The sequence below is a fragment of the Falco cherrug genome, chromosome 4 (genome assembly GCF_023634085.1).
Source record: "Falco cherrug isolate bFalChe1 chromosome 4, bFalChe1.pri, whole genome shotgun sequence".
NCBI lineage: Eukaryota > Metazoa > Chordata > Aves > Falconiformes > Falconidae > Falco > Falco cherrug.
In genome coordinates, this window is record NC_073700.1 from 25,437,843 (window position 1) to 25,457,918 (window position 20,076).

The 20,076-nt window shown below is 48.9% G+C and overlaps 1 protein-coding gene across 1 annotated transcript in view; it reads right to left on the reverse strand.

Annotated features, from left to right (window-relative positions):
• USP31 (ubiquitin specific peptidase 31) overlaps window positions 1–19,876 on the reverse strand; it is a 34,303-nt gene extending 14,427 nt beyond the window's left edge. The window contains exons 1-8 of the mRNA XM_055708446.1: window positions 19,148–19,876; window positions 6,534–6,671; window positions 5,376–5,464; window positions 4,141–4,233; window positions 2,828–2,963; window positions 2,173–2,317; window positions 1,206–1,389; window positions 389–500 (exon numbers count right to left, since the gene is read on the reverse strand). Coding sequence (XP_055564421.1) covers window positions 389–500; window positions 1,206–1,389; window positions 2,173–2,317; window positions 2,828–2,963; window positions 4,141–4,233; window positions 5,376–5,464; window positions 6,534–6,671; window positions 19,148–19,741 — 1,491 coding nt within the window. The 5' untranslated portion in view covers window positions 19,742–19,876. The remainder of the gene's footprint in view (window positions 1–388; window positions 501–1,205; window positions 1,390–2,172; window positions 2,318–2,827; window positions 2,964–4,140; window positions 4,234–5,375; window positions 5,465–6,533; window positions 6,672–19,147) is intronic.
• Between the last annotated feature and the right edge of the window lie 200 nt (window positions 19,877–20,076).

Genomic DNA, 20,076 nt, shown 5'->3' on the forward strand with positions numbered 1-20,076 from the left:
ACCCCTCTTCACCCCTCTGCTCTCAGAGGGAGATCTCATCAGAAACACACAGTCACTAAGCAAATGTTTCATCTTTGCTTTTAGGTAAACACCACCAAACCGTGGATTTCCAGTGCAGCACTAACCTCTCAAGTATTTACTGGAAGCAAGGAAATGAAGCATGCGATTTCTACACCTGACCAGTCTAATCTTAATTGTACCTTTCAGCAAGTAGACAAAAGCACCAAGGATGTAGAATACCAGACTTGGACATTATTGCACAAAGAAATATTGGGAAGCCATCAGTTCAGTATGTGCAGCATGTTTATCACTCCAAGTAACTGGCTTCCCCTTTAGCTCACATCCCACAAAGCTGGAAGTCTCAGAACAGACAAACCATTTGCCTCACCTGCATGCAAGCTGCAGGCCGCAGGAAATACTGCATCTTCTCCAGAATTTCCTTCTGCAGAATATCCCAAGCAATTGTTTTTTCCAAATGCAACACAAAGGGCAAGCCAAACCTACAGGAAGGAGAAGCATTGGAAAGAGCAATTAAAAGATTACTCTGTTCATAAATATGATCCTGACTCTGACAGTGTCACCCTCCTCACATGGCACCTATGGAGCTTGGCATGCTTTGGATGAAACTCCCCAGAAACAAGGCATTTAGTCTCCAGAGGAGAGATGCTTCAAGGAAATGTTGTTACTGCTGCCCATGCGGAGGGTTCTTGTTAAGGGGCTGCATCCCTGGTCTGTCCTTAAGCAGCTTGCTTCAGGCTCCAAAGCTTTGTGACCTCTGGTATAACTTTTTGTGAAACAAACTTCAGCAGCTGCGACAGGTCTCAGTGTGGCTGGTACAAATGCCTTTGCCACTTCCCACCCTCCCTGTTTGCACTCCAAGTAAAAATTTCCACATGTCACAGGATCTGGTCAGGCATGCTTGCTGCTCTCTGAAACCAGAGAGCTCCATAGAGCTGGTATGTCCTTCCAACTGGTCTGCATCCACCACTTTCTAGTAACACTTAACTAGTTGAAGTTCACTGAAATTAGGAATATTTTGCTGCATTCATTAATGTTTCTTGATCAATGTGTTCTTTAGCACCTAATACAAGCTAGGAATGCAAGCTGTTGCTCCTTCACTTCGTGTTTTCACTACACTGAGTAAAACCCAGGTCAATTAAGGAAGCAGCCAGAAAAGTAACTCTGACTGTGAAGTAGCCAGTCACCTTTTGCTCTGCTGTCCAGTGCACGCTCTGTTACACACCAGCAAGACAATCTTGTCATTCGTTGCTGGTTTAGTAGAGGACTGTTCCAGTTTTTCAGACTTCACTGTTCCTTGAGAGTAAGATATTGTTCGGGAGTGCTCAGTGCCACATTTCAAGTTATTCAGGTTATTGTTCACATGTATTCCTGAAAAATTAGGAGAAAGGAAACATTTTGTTATGTCATTTGCTTTGAGTGCCCTGATGCCCCCTCAAGAAACCCTCCTTCGGCTGCAGAGGAGCAGGTCACTATGGAATCAGGACCATTTTTATGACTCATATGAAGGCTTCAAAGAGCAATTACTTTTCATAGTGACTATTTCTTTACAGAAAGAAATTATATGCAAGTGCTCACCTAACTGATTTTTCACAGCAATTTGTACAAGCACTCACAGCTTTGTATGCCTGCCAGAAAAGCTAAAGTGACAGAAACCCAACTTGTTACTTCCAATAATAAAATTTGCGTTTGATGATGCTCCATCTACCCAGGATGCAATTATTCCCTTTCACTGAGAAGGAGACGCAGAGAAGCTGAGGGTTCTGAGCTTTGAAAGAGAAAGTGTTTGTTCATTCCTGAGACTGTTTATTCATCACTGGCAATCTGATTTTAAATAACACAATTTTGTTGCTTCACCAGTCCCCAGCAGGTCTTTAAATTAAGCCCGACAACAGATTTCACATTAAGCTAGCCTGGCCTGCAGAATCAGCCCTGAGAAGAGGAAGAAAGGAATGTACATCACTTCTTGATAACCTGCTGGCTGACAACACCATTAAGTCTGCTAAAACGTGTCTGGACAAAGTCAGAGTTGAAATCAATACACCAGAACATCAACTACTTGTGGGACTTTTACTCTCAAGTATACCCTTTCCCAAAACAAGCCTCCCTCACCTAGTCTCCTGAGGTGGGCATTAAGCAGAGTTATCGACTTACCTCTCTGACTGAGGATACCCTCAGGCCTAAATATCTCTGGGGTCTCAAAGGCAAAAATGCAATCGCTTTCATGAATGGTGTCCAGGTCATCAGTATCACAGAAGGAACGATGAAAACCATCATAGTACATCTCCGTCAGCACGATCTAGAGTCAGCAGAAGCAACCCAGAATCCATTAAACCACCTGTGCTTCGTCCAGCTGAGCTGCCCTGCCTCTCAACAGGGGTTTTCCTGCTAAGGGTTTAGCATTCCTCAAAACATCCTGGAATTGGCCAGGAGCAAGGAAGAAGGAAAAGGACTGCCATAAAAGAGAAGCTGGGGTAAAGGCAGCACATGGAGAGGTTTTGGTGGGATCTGACAGCTTTCCTGAAGCTCTTCCTACAGAGGAACTCCCCATAGGCGCCAAGTTTCCTTGCTGCCAGCATGCACAAATCACTGTGTGATCAGGCAGAAGGTCTGCACACACCACTGATAGCTATCCCAACATCCCTAGGTTTCAAAAAGCCAATGCACAGGGAAAACATGATCTTTTTGGTTCCCCCATTCAGTCATGGGCAGCAAATTTCAATTCCTACATATTCAGCATAGAACAAAAGCCTCCGTGCTCCCTCCGGCTGAAGGGAGAGCACACGGGTGATGAGACAAGCCCCATTACCTGCTCTGTGGGTATCTTCGTTTCTGAGGAGACAGCTTCCCGCAGCCTGGCCACCGTTCCAGAGATGGGCACTGCCACTCCGATGCGCATGCAGTGAGAGCACTTGCCCTGGTACACCACGGTGACGTAGAGCGGCCTGCAGACAGCACAGGAGGCACTGCTGGGGCTGGCCTCAGCACTTCTGGGCAGCACCTCACCCAGGGCCAGCCCAGCCTGGGTGCATCCAGCCTGCCCATAAACTACAGGGCCCTCCAGGCAGTCTGGATCCACCTCACACTGGAGTTATGCTCGGCCGCAGCCAGACAGGTATGTTTGATTTCCAAAGACTCCTTTCCTACTACATTGACTGGTGATACTTACTTCTGCAAGCAGAATGTTGTCTCAAAAAAGCCCCACAAAGTTAAAAATGAAACTGTTTATGACAAAGCAATCATAATTTTCCAACAAGGATCTAGTAATGCAGCTTAGGACAGTGCAAGGCAACACCTTAACACACTCAGAGAGCTGCTGCTGGGAACAGCTGCTCCACATTGCCTCTCACCACTCAGCCCTGCCTCCAACAGCAGCCAGCAGCACTATCTTGGGACGAGTGGGGCAGCTAGCCAACCAGGGACATCTTCCCAGGAAAGCCCACTCAGTCTCCATTCTGTCATGGAGCAGGGACTTCTGCACCAAATGTGACAGTTACAACTACTATGGCCTTTCATTACTTCGTTCCATTCCCTCTTGAACCCATACAAGTTTTCTGCCTCCAAAATATCAGGTGAAGGAGTTGCTTACGCATACAATGGGTAGTTTTGCTGTGCATCTTTATCTTCGCTCTCAACTTTTTATCTGGATTTTTTTTTTTCTCCCTGGAGCTTTTTTCTTTATTGGCAACAGCTGTCTTTCAATAAAGCAAAACATTTTGCAGGAAAGCTTTTAACTTCACTTTTTGAAATTGGAGTAATCAGTGAGACTGTTCTAAAGAAAGTAAAAAAAAAAAGAAAGTGTTTCATCCTTTTCCCCTTTTCAATTTAATGCTATAAATTAAGTCAAAAGCAAAATATTTTGGTTACCTGAATCAAAGATATTTTTTCCAAAAAAAATTAATTCTATAGGAAGTTAAAGGTGGGGGTGGAGGGCCATTCTGAATCAAGTAAAAGGCTCAATCTACCTGCAAAGGAAAAAATTAAATCCCCATATGGTCCTATCTATCTTTTTTAAAGACTTACCAGAGAAATTTTGCTGACATCTCTCTTCCTTCTGTAGCAAATTAAATAACACTATATGCATGGGAAACAGCGAACATTTAGTTCAAGACAGTTACATACCGTGTATGGGGCAAAGGAATCGGCAGAGAGATGCAGAGAAAAGGGTCAAAGGTGTTACTCTGCTTCTGGCAATGAGGGCACGTCAGAGAGGACCTAGTACAAATATCAATAATAGGGCAGCGTTATACCTCATTTCATCAGGAACGGATACATCAAATCACAAACAACAGCCTCTGCATGTCAATCTGACTGCCCCTTTCCACTCTTCTTTCTCCATACAAAGCAGCTCTGCACAGAGGCTGTATAGACATAGCTGCTGCAAATGGTGGGCTCCTAATTTCTAGATCCTTTTAAAGTAATTAGTCTCAAAGTTCATTACAGGGCATACCAGGAAAAGATTTCACTCCAGTCACTGAATATGACTTTTAATAAACATCACTACAAAATTAATAATTCACCAAAAGTAGCTCCAACATGAAAGGCCTGGAAGGGTATTGTCTTTGAAGAAAAGTGACAGGAACGAGATGGCAACAGTCAGCACTGCAGGTGCACAGATCTCTTACTCGGAAGAGGAAAAACTCCAGACAATACTTCTCTCACATTTAGAATTAACCTGCGACCTTACACTGGCTTCACATTTTATACCAGGCTTAAGGTTTCTCCTTTGCAAAGGAAGCTTTGGCAAATACTGTGGAGAAAGCCCAGCAATTAAAATTCTTATAGCAGCACAGATACAAGCCATCGAGGAACACTGGAAACTAGGTTGTCTTCTTGTGTTAGTTCTGAAATTAGAAAGCTCACTTCCTGAGAAGCATGGGAAAACTCATGGGAAAACCCTGAAGGGGCAGTGAAAGATTCAGCTCAGAATTCCCAAGCACCAGATAACAGGAACCCTGCATGATGCCTGGGATCTGTAACTCCCCAGCAGCCTCCAGGCACCTCCAGATCTTGCCACAGGCTCTTGCCTCTCAGCAGCCAGGGTAAAGCCTTGCAGAACTGCGCTGTCCTTAGCATTTACTCCACTGAGCACTGGCTTGCTTTCAGGATGCATCAGGGCAGATGAAGAAGTGGTACATACTGTAGATTTTCACAGACTATACCAAAGCTGAAGTAGTGCAATTCTTTTACTCCTCTGGAGCAAGATCTTAGTTCAGATTTCATTTAGCAGGAATTCAGAAACAGCTGTTAACACAATGACACCAGTCTCAACTGTACTGGGAGCTAGTGTTAGGGCAAAATTATAAGGGAGTCACCAATGCATGCAATAATGCCTCAGAATTTATGAAATATCATACCTGTACTGGGCTTGAAAGAGTTCCTGCACAAAAGTACTACTGATTGGAAAGGCTGGTCCCTCGAGCAGCACATCATCTTCCAACGGTGGCTAAAAGAGAAGAATAAACCCTAGAAGCACACCCAGGCATGCAGATGCACCATACCAAATAGCTCCAGTACCCCTAGTCAAATCTGGGCCCTCCTTGCCCAAAACCACCAGAAAAACGTCACAAGATCTTTAAATAACAAGTGTGCTCTGCTCACACCGGTGGTTATGCAGGAATGTGAAGTAGCTGGGGCAGTCCAAGGAAAGGCATGGATCTCACACCAGACAATATGCCTGGCAGCCCTTCCCCTATAATGCCTCCCAGCTCTTGCAGAGTGGTTTGTGACCATTCACAAGTGATTGTACTGGGGAGCAGTCCTGGTTTCAGCTGGGATCAAGTTAATTTTCTTCCTAGTAGCTGGTACAGTGTTGTGGGTTGCATTTAGTATGAGAATAATGTTGACAACACACTGATGTTTTAGTTGTTGCTGGGTAGTGCTTACCCTAAGCCAAGGACTTTTCTGTTTCCCATGCTCTGCCAGTGACGAGGTGCACAAGAAGCCGGGAGGGAGCATAGCCAGGACAGCCGACCTGAACTAGCCAAAGGGATACTCCATACCATAGAACATCATACTGAGTATAGAAACTGGGGGGAGTTGGCCAGGGGCCACCGATCATTGCTCAGAGAGTGGCTGGGCATCAGTCAGCAGGCAGTAAGCAACTGTATTGTGCATCACTTGTTCTTCTTGGGTTTTATTCCTCTCTCTTTGCTGTCTCCCTTTTCATTATTATTATTATTATTTCAGTTATTAAACTGTTTTTATATCAACCCACAGGTTTTACCTTCTTTCTGATTCTCCTCCCCATCCTACCAGGGCAGGGGGTGAGCGAGCAGCTGCGTGGTGCTTAGTTGCCAGCTGGGGTTACACCACAACAGGAACACTTGCCACAGATTAGTGAAATGGCTAGTTACATTCACAGGGCCAGAAATAAGCAGCATTTTAATCCAAGCTTTCTTTCAATCTGAATTACTGGGAGTTGAGAAGCCAACAGGGAGAACCTATTTAAAATGAAAGACTGTATGCAAAGCTACAGCTACTCTCCCATGTTGGCTCGCAGCAAAATCCTTTACCTTGAGTTGAGGCATGCCACTGTAATTCACTGCATTGTTCAGATCTTCGTGGACTCTGTCTAGAAGCCAAAGCAGGAATTCCTGTGCATCGTGCTGGGCATTCCCACGGTACTGCATAGCGTTCTTGGACACAATGTTCTGTGGAGAGACAGAGATGGTGTATAGCAAAAGCAAAATGAACAAGCTCTTCCTAAAAAGGGGCAGTGGCATGGGCAGAGACCAGGCTGCACCTGAAGGGCAAGAGCCATGCGGGAAAGCTGCAGCAGACCAGCTGCCCCAAGGAGCACCAAGAGGGCCCAGGCAGGCTGCACACGCGCACAGTGCCAGAGCTCCTCCATTCCTCTAATCAGACTTTACAACAGATTTGAGAAATGAGGTTGGGCTGCTCGCTTTATCCCTCTAGAAAATGGGGTCACCAGAAGAGGTGGGGGTGGTGATGAAAAAGACAGGAAAGGACTGATAAACATATACTCTCTATCCACTACAATCTGTCCACCTGCCTCAAGGCAGCAAAATAAGGGAAAACAGAAATAATCTGCTCTCATTACATATGTGCAAGCCCTTCTGACAACAGATTTACTGTCCTCACCTGCACAGGCACCAGCACTCTCCTGTGTAAAATATGTAAGCACAGTTCTAAACAAATGAGTGGTCCACACTGAACACCCACCTCTGCACCACACAGCTGGGAGCCCAGCACACCCCTGCTCAGTGCTCAATGTAACATGAGCAGCTTGGGATGCTGCTGTGAGCCAATTTATTGGGGATAAAAATCTGAAGTAGTCTGTAGGGACTCAAAGATTAAAGGGGACCAAACAGCCTTCCCCACTCCTAGTTCCCATTAAGCAAAACAAGATCCATTGGCAGGAAAAAGTAACAAAACATGGTCCGAAAAATGATCTTAAGCCTCTTCAGGTATCAGCCTGATACTGAGAACCCTCCCTCAGCAGAAAGCCTAGTGAATTATTAGTGTTGCACCATATGAAATTTAATACTAACCCATGAAAATACAGTGAACTTACTTGCAGATCTGGTGTGATACCTAAACACCCAACACGCACCCAGCAGGTATCAGGACAAGATGGCAATGATCTAGAGAAACCTAGTTTAGCTGTGCTAGAAACCCACCACCCAAGACACACCCTTGTCATTTACCAGCTGACATTGCGTGGCCTCAACCACAGATGGTCTCATAACCAGAGCTCTCCTTCGCATCGCTAAACATCCTTCAGCTGAATACCGTGGCACAGGGTCCCACTCCCACCAACTTTATTACAATTCCTGGCATTATACTTCTCCCATTAGATTTACGAGACACTAGTTTCTTGATCAGACCACAACGCATTATTTTTAAGAAAGCTTCATGCTGACCCATCTTAAGGCGCTCACAAGGCAGCTCCTCGCTGTTAGATAGCGGCAGGGCCCAGCAGCAGGTCTCGAGCTGCTCTGCAGACCCAGGCCCTGCCTCAAGCTGGGGTGTTGGGGCTGGTCACCCTTCCAGCCCCATGACACCATGACTGGAGTTTGTGGTCCCAGCTAACAGTCAGCCATTGCTTACAGGATTTAGTGGCTCACCTAGAATTAGGAAAAATTAATGTTCCAAAATATCCAAAAAATCTGTAGCAAGGAGAGAAGGCTGGTATTCACAGAACTTGCGTTCAGCTGAACGCACCCAGACAATAGTGGAGGGAAGAATTTAAGATGTGAATGTGGAGACTTCCTTTGCAAATGTTACCTTTATTCAAAAAATTACACTGAAAATTAAATTTAGCCCTTAAATTACTGTCAGGTTCCAAACTGAAAATCAGTCGCTGAAGTGTGAAGCAGAGATTTTAGTCCAGTCTTAAGTGGTTATCTCGCTACACCTTTTCCTCTACAATTGCTGTCCATGCCTTCACAGTAACACACTTGCCTTCTAACAGCCACGTTCATCCTTCCCATCCCCCTCCTGCACTCAGCTCAGCACACCAAGGTGACAATGTCTAGTACCACCATGGAGGGAGGAGGGCTCCAAAGGCAGTGCAGGTTGCAGCAAGACCAAGCTCATTCTCAGCAGCAAGTTGACCAAAGAGGGCCAAGAGAAAGAGAAGTGCTGAAACACACACCCCACACCCCCAGCAGTCTACGGTCCTATCTGCACTAGGATGAAAAGGTATGATATCATCAGGCCAGCATTAATGCTTTTCAGCTAGCATGTTAAGAGGCAGCTGCCTTATCTGGTCTAGTGTTTTCGTCAAGTTAGCCAACAGGGTTACTACTAAGTCCTAATGTAGACAGAGTTGAAGATAAAAGGGTCTTTAGTATTACTAGGAGGAAGCGGATCTGGTATTTCAACTAAAAAAGGGGGCGGGTGGGGGTGTGCGTGTCTGTATGGAAACAGACATAAGTACTTCAGGACTTCCAGGAATCCACGTTAGTATTTCTTATCGCCTCTCTCCGAGTGTCACCAGCACATCACTCCCGCCTAGACCCTCACTGACTTCTATTGACATGCATTCCTGGTGATATGTCATCCTACAGCAAGCTGCACAAGCCCACAATGCCCCACTGCAGAGCGATCCCCAGGGATTCAGAGCAACCACATGCCTTGGGCTGTATATGTGTCATTCCTCATCTCAGAATCATCTCCATGATAACTGTTCTGGTTTCCTCAACACTCTTGCAGCCTGAGTGGACCAAGGATAAAGAGCTGCCTGTGGAAACAGATCACAAGATGTTGGAAGTGATTCAGGAAGCACTACAAAATATCAGATGCAATTCCCTCACAAGAGGCTCCGCTACAAAAACACTCCAGCAATAGCAGCGTGTTCCCAACGTTACTCATGCTTCCTGCCATCGCTGCTACAAGTGGGTTTGTTATTCCTTAAACCTCTGCATCTGCTGCTCTGTGAAATGTTATGTGCCTTCCTCCCGACACACTCTGAGATGCTGGGGCAGCAAAGCAATACGAGACAGGCAAGGTGTAAAGGAGGAGCAACACATGGTGCAGAACAATTAGTAAAGAAGCACAATTACATCCAAATGAGAGATAAAGGTACAGAGTCAAACAATTCAACAATTTGAGAAAAATACCAGGAACTCCTCCTAAAGGGCAGCCCCCACTCAACTAGATGGCTCGGCAATCAAATACAGCCCCACATGCTTCCCTGTCTCCAAAGGCAGCCCTCTGGCTCTGGCTGAGGGCAGTGTGGTGTACGAACAGGTGGCAGGGTCCCTGCAAGCCCTGTGCCACAGACGGGGGACTGCAACCTCTCAGCAAGGCAGACCAGCAGTTCCTGAAGAGCTCCAATAACAATTGATGAGCAAAAGGACAAAGAGAGCAGGTATCTCATCATGAAGTACAGTCCACCCTGAACCTCTTTATTTATTTCCTGAGACTGGCGTTCCAGCTTGTCAGGGGCAGAGCTACCACCCAGGGGACGTGGGGCTGCTGCCCTGGCTGTGGAGCGTGTGCCAGGCTCCCCACAGCCCACAGGGCTAAGGTAGCTCAACTTGGTCTGTAACACGGCAGCCCAGGTGACATCTACGCAGCACAGGCAGCAACCTCAGTTTAGACCAGGCCACAACTGCAACACCCCTTCCCCAAGATACCTGCTCATGCTGCAGAAAGATTACTTTACACAAAGACAGGTACAAGTCAAAACAACCTCAAACTTTCTCTCCTCTTTCGCTTATCAAAAGAAAACAACACCTCATTTTGCTGATCCTGCTTACGCTGAACCCACTGCAGTAATGCAACAGCCATCACAACTGGCTGCAGATACAGAGTTAAAACAGCAATGGGTTTAAAAAACACATAAAAACACATTAAACCCACCACATTTACCAACCCCCCATAGCCTTTAATCCCCTGCCCCTAATCTGGCTCTGTTGTAAGAATAGGTGGCACATCTGAACAGACTTCATCCATCACCAGAAGGTATTAAGAATGAGTCAGGAACAATTCTGGTGCAGCTGTTTCAGATGTGAGACACCCGAGTACAGACCCTGAAGCTCCCTCCCAACAACATTCCATGATTGTACAGCCATGCACCTCAAGCCCCTTTCCTCATCTCAGCCCCTAAGAGTCTGGCACAAAAAGGAATGAATCTTCCCTTTCCCCAGATGTGCAAGCACCAGCACTCAGGCACCCTGAATGGAAGTGGCACCATCAGAAGAGATAAGAGGGCAGAAATCATAATTTCATATTGATTGCATACACTTATCTAACCCCCTAATGCAGGCACCCTATAACCAAACAGGTCCCTGTCCATCTATAAAGCAGATTTACAGCAAAGACGCATTATCATTTTTATCAGCCCACTGAAAGTTTAATAATCATTCATCTACTGCTCTAAATAGATGCAATAAATAAATCCAAACATAGCTGAACTACTGGCATCTCCTTTGGTGCTGTTATTGTTCCAGATGACAAAGACAACTAGAGGAAAAATGTCAGTCTATTTTCCAGTGTGCCTTTTGTAGGAAGCAGCTGTGGAAAGGTTTTTGTACATGAGCGGAGGAAGCCAGCTCATTAGAGACCTGACACAATGCCACACGTGAGCAGGAAAGCAAGGCTATTCTTTATCTTTCATTGAACATCATCAGGTTACGCTCAGATTATTTTTTATTTTCTTTTATAAACCCACAGATGTAATTCTGTGTTTGGGCAACTTCTACAGCAGACATCTCATGAAGAGCATTCATCTACATTACTCCCTCTGCTCACACACAAAACCAGCAATTTCTGCTCTCTGAAGCGACATGTTCTTTCCTGGGAAAAGCAGTACTTGGGGAAACAGCACAGTTCAGACCTTCTGTTCTTCCCTAGGCCAGGGACCAAGCCAAGGCCAGCAGTGACCCTTCGCCCAGCTGAAAGTGCCAGTAGGGACCATTACGCTCTTTCCTGGCCAGGGCCCTGCCACCAGCTGTTGCCAACAGACCCCCACAGCTTCCAGCACTCAGGACATGTCTGCTCAGCTGCTGCAGCCTGTGAACAACAACAAAACAAAACAAAAAAAGGCACGAAAACCAGGGAGACTCAGTGCAACAAGCCTCTCCCCCTGCCACAGAGGCTTACAGTGATGGCAGCTGCCTTGCAGCAACAAAGCGCTGGCACAGCAGGGGGCCCGGCAACCCACCCACTGCCAGGAGCAGGGATCTGGTGGCAGAAAGCATCCGCAGCATTTCCCTGGGTGCGTGGGGCCCTGCATCGCTACAGAGACACAGCTGGGCTCACAGGCCCCCGAGCTCAGTACCAGCCCTGGGGCTCACTTTTCTGCCTCCTGCCCAGCACCAAGGACAAGGTGCTGGTCCAGCCCAGGACAGAAGAGATGTCCACTGGCTGAGCTTTACCACAGCTCACTAAACAGAGGAAAAATGGAGTTTTGAAGACAGCAGGTCTGCCAAAGCAGCCAGGGCAGGATAAAACAGCCTGTGGGGTATCCCCAAGATGCTGGGGGCTCTGAAGGCAGCACCCCACAGGAGAGCACGGCAGCTCTGTGGGCAGCCAGCCATCCTCAAGGCTGGTGCAGAACAGCCCCCTGCACGGCCAGGCCCTTGCCAGCCACAGAGGGGGAAATAAGCATAGCCACTTATTATTACACTTCCAAAAAGTAAAAACAAAAGGAGCACAGCAGAGTGCAGCATGCCAGGACCAGAGGGGATTCTCCACCACATTTAACAAGCCCAAACAAGAAGCATAACCCCACCAACCCCTGCCTCACACCTGTCTCATGCTAGCAGCTACTCCCACCCTTCCAGGCTGAAGCCTTAATTAATACTGATTAACCACCTTTCTTCAACACATAAAGAGAAAGCGAAATTTGTCAAGACAACACCTTGCAGGGGTGCTGTGCGCACATGCAGTACTCCCTCCTCTGCTCTGGCAGAGCTGCCGGCAGCTCCCCAAGACAGCAGAGCACAGAGGGAGCAGGCAGAGGGCTCACAGCCAGCGCCCCTCAGCCACCTCTCCCATGTGGGAAAGGGACCAGGACACAGAGATGGGTTGTTGAGTGCTGCATTCCCAAATAGGCACACGCCTTCCCAGGCTCTTCACAGGAACACAGTCACACTGGCTGGAAGGCACCACTGGGAGTTGGTGCTGACTGCTGGGAGAATTCATCCTTATAAATAGCAGAAATCCGATTTTGTTCTACAAAAAGACCTTATTTTCTTGCTATGCTAGCAGACTGATCAGTGGGATTCAAAAGAGCAAGGGATTAAAGAGCAGGGGAATATCATAAGTATGAAGCAGTTCAGTAAAGGAGAGTCAAGAAAAGCTGTTGTAAGGGACAGACTCGAGGGCTGGGCTCGGGAGCCTCAGGAGCTCGCGCTCCAGCTGCACACCCATACCTCTCCTGCTCTCTCCCGGTTTTGCCTCAGGACCCAAGTCAGAGCATGGGTCCCTGAGACAGGGATCTGATCACTACTGCTCAGACGAGCCTCCCTGTGCACTTCAAGGATGCTGCAAAACGAACATTAATTCCACTGACTCAATGACATGCAAAAGAGTTCATTAAAACAGTGCTCTGCAGCAGTCATGCGTTCAAATGGAAGCACAAAATGTGTTTACTCTCAATCAAGTGTGGCCATTTATAAATGCTGGTGTGTAAAGTGGGGCACAGAGCAACGCTCAGATCCAATTAAGCTGCCTAAGAACAAGCATTCCCTCACCCCTTCCATGCATTGCCAGACATGACACGGTTTTCATACTTTCACCATTTGTAATTCTGTGGGAGCAGTGCAGAAATAAGGACCTTGGAGCTCAGAAGACAGAGAACATGTTTTAGCAACAATGCACAATTGCACTTCCAGCCCCACGGAGGGTCCATCCAGCCATCAGTCCCCAGAGCTGCCTCGCAGCGGGGCAGAGCTGCTCTACCTTGGGGTCTCTTCCCCTGCCTCCCCCTCGCCCTTCCCTCTGCTCACCTCCTGGACTTCTGGAGGTAAGCAGCCACACCACTTCTGCTTCCCCCCACCAGCAGAATCCCCTCAGCAAACCAGCATCTGACCTCCAGACTGCAGCTCGGCACTCTGCTCCCCCGGCCTTCTGGTGTACTGACTCAGATGCAAGTTTTAAGTATAACCCAGAAATCCCCAGAAAAGCCTTTGGATTTGTCATGTAGATCAGACTACTATGTTAAGGCAACCAGGATCTTGCTGCAGCAAACCCTTTACTGTGGGGTTGGGGGGGGGCAGGGTGGCCGTGGTGACACAGTAAAGAAATTGTAAGGAAACATACGCAAAGAAAAAAGCAAAAGTAAAAAAAAACAAAACACACACACACAATAATGTACTTGCATCTTATTGATCATTAACACTAAAAAAAACTAATGTGGAAAGACTGCCAAAGACCTTTGTGATCTCAGTGAAGATAGAAGCATGCTCCAGTGTCATAATAATGATGTAGAAATCTGTAACTTGTTTTTTGTTTCAAGTAAAGTGTGTCAGTTCCAAATCCCAGAGCAGCTCTAGGACAAGTCTCCCCATTGCAATGCCAAACCTGGGAACACCTGGACTGAACTGGAACACGCACTTCAAGATCCCATGCTACCCAGCCCCACTCAAAGCCCTTTTAGATGAACACAGGAACCGAAACACCATGAACCAAGAGACCAGGGACCAGGAGGGAAGAGTGAAGGGTCCTTCATGTCCCATTCTGCCGTATCTTTGCATCAAGAGAGGATGGCCTGCTACCCACAGAAATAGTCCAGGAATAAGCAGTTGACACTGTCCAGAATAAAAAAAAAAAGTGATAGCTGTGCTAGGCAGAGAGCAATATAATTAAATATGATCCAGGGGATCCCACTTCATATATAACTGGTCCCATTAGCAAAGGACAAGGGCTCTAGCAAGTGCAAGAGCTCATGGCTAACAGCTCCAGGTACAGGACTGAAGGCTTCCAATGTCTGAACTGCACCAAGCAGTCCCTTGCTGACAACGACTGTCATTTCGTCTGCAACAGAAGGTAAAGGTACTGAGCGTGTCAACACTTTGCAGTTCCTTCATAATTCAGAGAAGTTATTTATTAATTCACAAAGAAGTGACCAACACAGTTGACAGACTGCTTGCCCCAGGTGTGGTATTTACACCAAGTGCATTTCCAAAACACAAGTATCTTGAAACTGTAAGAGTTACACACAGCTAGGATGAAATCTTATACTAAGCACAGGTTTAAAAATAAATAAACAAAAATGGAAGCAGCACTATTAAGCTTGCACAATAATCCCTGCTCTACTAACAGGGATTCTTTCTGGGTTCAGATCTAATTCTTGATAAGCCAACTCAAACAAGTTATCTTGATTTTGCCGTACACACTGCAGGTCATACAAATAAGGCAGTCTTCATCTTGTAGGACAAAAAAATGCAATCAGCACAGTTCTAGCATACAAAGGGTCTTGTTAAACATCAACATGTTTCAGTGTGCAACTGGCTTAGCTACCAAGAAAGCCTCAAAACAGAAAACAGCCTCATCATCCACAGGAGGCCAGAACTCCAAGGAAGGCAAAGGTAGAGGATTTGGGTAAGTACATACAATTTTTCAAGCCCAGTTAAACAAAAATTCTTCTCACTTAAGACCCTCATCACCACCTCTGAGCGTTGCAGACAGATCCCCCATTACAAAAGGCGCTCTGTCCTCACTATCTGACACTTCCAGGAACTTTGCAGGCAGAATGGGACAGCTCCCTGGAAAAAAACAAGCCCGAAGCACAGCTACTGCCTATACAATAGATGTTTGTCACCATTGTCACACCATCACAAAGGGGAAAGAGGAAGCACAAGCTGCAATATTGGCCCTCATTATGAAAGCAGCAGCTTTGTTTAGGCAGGAACATAAAAACCACTGAGCAATCGGAAGAAAAAGATCGGTAAAACAAACTGCAGATGAGCACAGGACCAACAGGAAAGCCATCCAAAGCAGAGATAAAAAACAAACATCCAACACCTCTGCCACGGTGCTCCCGTACCTTCTCCCTGGGAAGGGCTGCCCGGGCTCTCTCCTGCTCCCAGCCCCAGAGCTGCTACGCAAGGAACCAAATCCCTCTGCTTCCATGTCCCAGCCATTCCTTTCCTGACCTTTTCCTATTGCTACAGCCTTCTGCACCTCCTGCTCCCCAGCTGCCTCCTGCTGCTCCTCCAGCCCCTGCGAAGATGTGCCTCCCCACTGCCATCACCTCCTGCCAGCTCAGCCGCAGCAAGCAAAGCATGCGTCCCTGGGCAGCAAGCACCTCCATGACAGGAACAGCAGAAGATACACACAGCTTTACCTACAACTCCCACCGCATTCCAGTCACAGACAGCAAGCACTCCCGAAGTCTTCCTTGGTGCCCTATCCCCAGCAGATCCTTGTCCCAAGGATAAGCCATCACAAACAGTTTGGAGAACACTCCATACAGATCCACGCTGCAGACTGGGAAGAAAAAAAATCCTTAAAAATTTTTTTTCTCGTGGCAGAAAGAAGTGCCAGGTTTAAAATGCAGAAACTGGCAGAGTTCCTTGTGCTTCAAGCAGATCTGACCAGAGACGATGTGCTAGCCACTGCCTGGGTGAACACCTCACCTCCCCTCACCATGCACTGGCTGTCTTGCAAGGCTCTCTCTCAGCCCTGCAAAAGACAAACCATTTTATACAAACTGCTTGTTTTAATTGCATTTGCCTTGTTTTTAACAGCAAGACTATATGATTCATGAACTGTGAGATGGGTTATTTCTTGAAGACTAACCTAAAAAGAGAGAAAATTCTATCAAGAAAAAACAACTAAGGGTAAATGCATCTTGAAACTCGCTCCCTCAAAGGCCTCTGTCCACAAGGACTCAGAGAGACAATCTCCTAGAAAAGAATTTCCTCTGCCCCAAGAAAAAAAGCCTACAAATATAAGAACGAACAAGAAGATAAGTATTATACTTTATCCCAAAACATGCTTAGTGCCTGCAGATAAGTATTTAGGAATTGGGAATTGCCTTTGCCCAGCTATATTCAGTGCCAGAAGAGGGGAAAAAAGCAAAAAAAACAGCACACATGGATTTCTAAGCATGCTGGTTAAACAGCTTTTTGACTACCAAATAAATATTACTGTCAATAGCTGTTACTGTTGGAGTAAAAGCGCAAAATGACTCTCCTGAAAACACTTTTCACCATTAAAAACAATTACAGCCATTCAGATCTAGAACGTTACACCCTCTATCCAAAACAAGCCTGAGGGGTTGCTTTTCTTGTTTTGGGGAGAAGCAGTAGTTTCCAGAGTGAAAACGCCAACTTTCACTTTTCTCAAATCTACGCCTGTTGTTTACATCTTTAAATTAACTGTGCTGCAAATCTGCTGCTGAAAAAAATTTAATTAAGAACACTGAATTTAATAACAGGTTCAGGCTACTTAACTGTCTTTAGAGGCGTTAATTTACCATTCTAAGTAATTGACCCCTGTAAGGAAGCAGCTGAGGACTTGATGTAATGGCAAAGTCCTTCCAAGTAAGATGTAGGCTGTTGGCATTGTTTAGCACTGAACAGGAGCTACTGGGACAAGATCCCCCACAGCAAGATGCTTTATAAAACCCTCCAGGGGACCTAGCGGGCAGAAGATTGATGGGCTCCAACTACATCAGCAACAAGTAGAGGAGCGTTCACTTACCATTAATGATGCCTGCAAATAAGCAAAGAAAGTTCCGCTATAAAAAAAAAAACAACAACCCTTGCAATATGGCCTTAATTTAATCTACAGACCCATTTCTCTTCCTCCTGTCACTCTTATCTGAACACCTCTACCACAGGCCTGCATCAACAACATATCTTGGCCAGAAAGTGGTCTGCTTTCCCCTTTGATTTTATCAGTTACACTGGCAAAAGATAATTCTGCTTTCCAACCTTTTATTCCTGCTATTACTCAGGAGAAATCCACAATTTTTTCTCCTGCCAGAACAACTCTAGTGCAGCAATGGACTATGATAAAGGTGAGGGCCCTGCAGTGCCACCAGGACTGGGTGCACTAAAACAGCATCCGAAGCACTCCTCCATCAATAAACACTCCTGAAAACACCTGCTGCACATGGTCCCTACCCAACACCTGTGTGGCCACCTGTGCCAGGCATCCTCAAGAGAGGACAGGCACCCTCACTCCAAAGGCAAACAGCTAGGCTCCCCAGGGAACACCCCTACACGGCTGTGGGTAAGGGTGGACGCAACCACCTGGAAACACAGGAGAAGCAAAGTGAGGGGGTGCCGGCCCTGTGTCAGTCCAAACACCTCAGCATAACAAAGACCACTGACACCTCAGAGGAGCTTTTCAGACATCCCACCATCCAACAGACACCAAGGGAGTGCAGACCAGAGAGACAGTACCCACTGCCCTACCTGCTCCTGCACCTCATCTGAACAGAGGGCAGAGAGCCCAGAAACGTGCAAACTACATTTCTGCCGTACTTTCATGCATCTGTGCATTCCCTCTCCAACTCACTCTGCAAGAAAACTCCCCTAAAGCAAAGGTCTTTAAGTTAATGGTTTGGAAGCCACCTCCTACCCTCTCATTCTTTCACACAGCCAAACAGTTTTATATGCCAGGGAACTGCTGTCACAACAAAACCTCACAATATTCTTACTGTTTCAAGAAGCAAGGCAGGCCTGGAAAGCTTTTAAAACAGTTGTGTCTTACTTCATCCAAAAGCATTGCAGGGCATCTTTAACCCGTAGGTGCAAAGGCCATGCCCTCTGCTACAGCAATTCCTGGGGCAAGCGCAATGCCCACAGTGGTGCAGAGCACTACACAGCGGGGCAGGGCAGGAGCCAGCACTGTTGGATCAAACTGTGGTGCGAGGGCCCCAGCGGGGAGAATGCCACGGTATTAAACACAAGTTAGTACAAGCAGGAGGTTATGACCTTGTACTCCTGAAGTGCGTTCCCCAAATCAGCCCAAACTCCCAAGTGCTTCGGGAGACGGTGGGGCACAGCTCCCAACAGCCTCCTCCTCCTCCTCTTCCTCCTCCCATGCACGCTTATGGCTCCAGCGCCGCAACAACAATTAGTTGCAACTTTTCTAACGGCAGCAAGACAAAGCTATGAAACAGCAAAATGGACGCTTTCACCAGTAAAAAGCAGCAGAGCCATCAGCCAGCTTTCAACACCTTCAGTAAGGCAGGCAGCGGCGGCACCTCAACTGCAGGCACTCAACTGCAGGCGCTTGCCCGCCACGGCTGACAACGGGAGCACACTGTCCCTTGGCCACACGCCGCCACCGCCTGGGGTCTGCCTCTCCAGAAGGACAGCAGCAAGCCCGAGCAGCTCTCCAGAGCCCCTGGCACGCAGCTGGCAAGGCCAGAGGGCTTTTGACATGGTACAAGCGCCAGGACCGCGACGAGGCCCTGCCACGCCCTGAGGAGCGGAGCCACTGGGCGGCCTGTGGCGTGACACCTCTGCACTGGTGTCACCGCCGGCATGGGCCGGGCAGCCGCTCCCACCAGCCCCAGGTGCTGCAGGCAGGCCAGGGGCACCGTTGGGCCATAGCGGGCCCAGGCCGAGGCAGGCAGGCGCCCAAGGGCCACCACCGAGCAGACGAGGCCTGGCAGGTGCGGCTGCCTCACGCTCGGCCTTCCCACCTCGAAGGGGCGAGGCAGCTGCCCCCTCCGGCCGACGGCCCCGCTCACCTTGAAGTCGCGGCTGTGCTGCGGGGTGTACTCCAGCGTCCAGAGCGCCCGCACCAGCTGCGCCAGCTGCTCGGTGACCTCGCCGGGTGCAGGCGGCGGGCCGTCGGCAGCGGGGCTGGGGGCGGCAGGGGGTGGCCCGCCGCGGAACTGCTCCAGCGCCAGGAACTCGGCGAAGAGCTCGGTGTTGCTGAGGCACTGCAGGATGGCGTTCATGAAGCAGGTGTTGCCGTGGTTGCGCAGCCCCGCCACGCCAGGCACGGCCTCGGGGCCGCCGGCGGGCCGCGGCGGGGGCTCGGGGCTGCGAGGCGGGCCCGGCGGGAAGCAGCTGCCCAGGCCGCCGGCCGCCTGCGGCGGGGGCAGGCGCGGGGCGTGCGGGCCGCGGGGCTCGGGCTCGCTGCTGTAGTGCGAGAGGGTGGAGAGGGTCTTCAGCACGCGGCTCATGAACCCCCCGAGCGACCGCCCGGACGGGGACGAGGCGGCGGCCGGGGCCGAGCCGGCGCCGCCGCCCGCCGCCCGGCCGCGGAAGAGCCGCTTGCTGAAGGAGCGCTTCTCCTTGGCGCTGCCGGCCGGCCCGGGGCCGCTCACCCGCGACATGGCTGCGCGGCGCAGCGCACATCCCCGCCCGGCCGCTCAGCCCGCCGGCCGCCGCATCCCGCCCGCCCGCCCGCCGGGCCGCAGCCGCCGCGGCTCGCCGCCTCACGGCGCCGCCATGCAGCGGGCGGGGCGGAGCGCGCCGGCACGTGACCGCGCCGCCACCTTAGCGACGGGCAGGCGCCGACGCAGCGCCGCCATCTTTGCTGCTGGCACGGCCGGCCGGGGCGGCACCGCCCCACCCCGCCGGCACCGCCCCGTCCCCGCCGGCACCGCCCCGTCCCCGCCGGCACCGCCCCGTCCCCGCCGGGACGGGAGCGGGCTGGCGCCACGCCGCG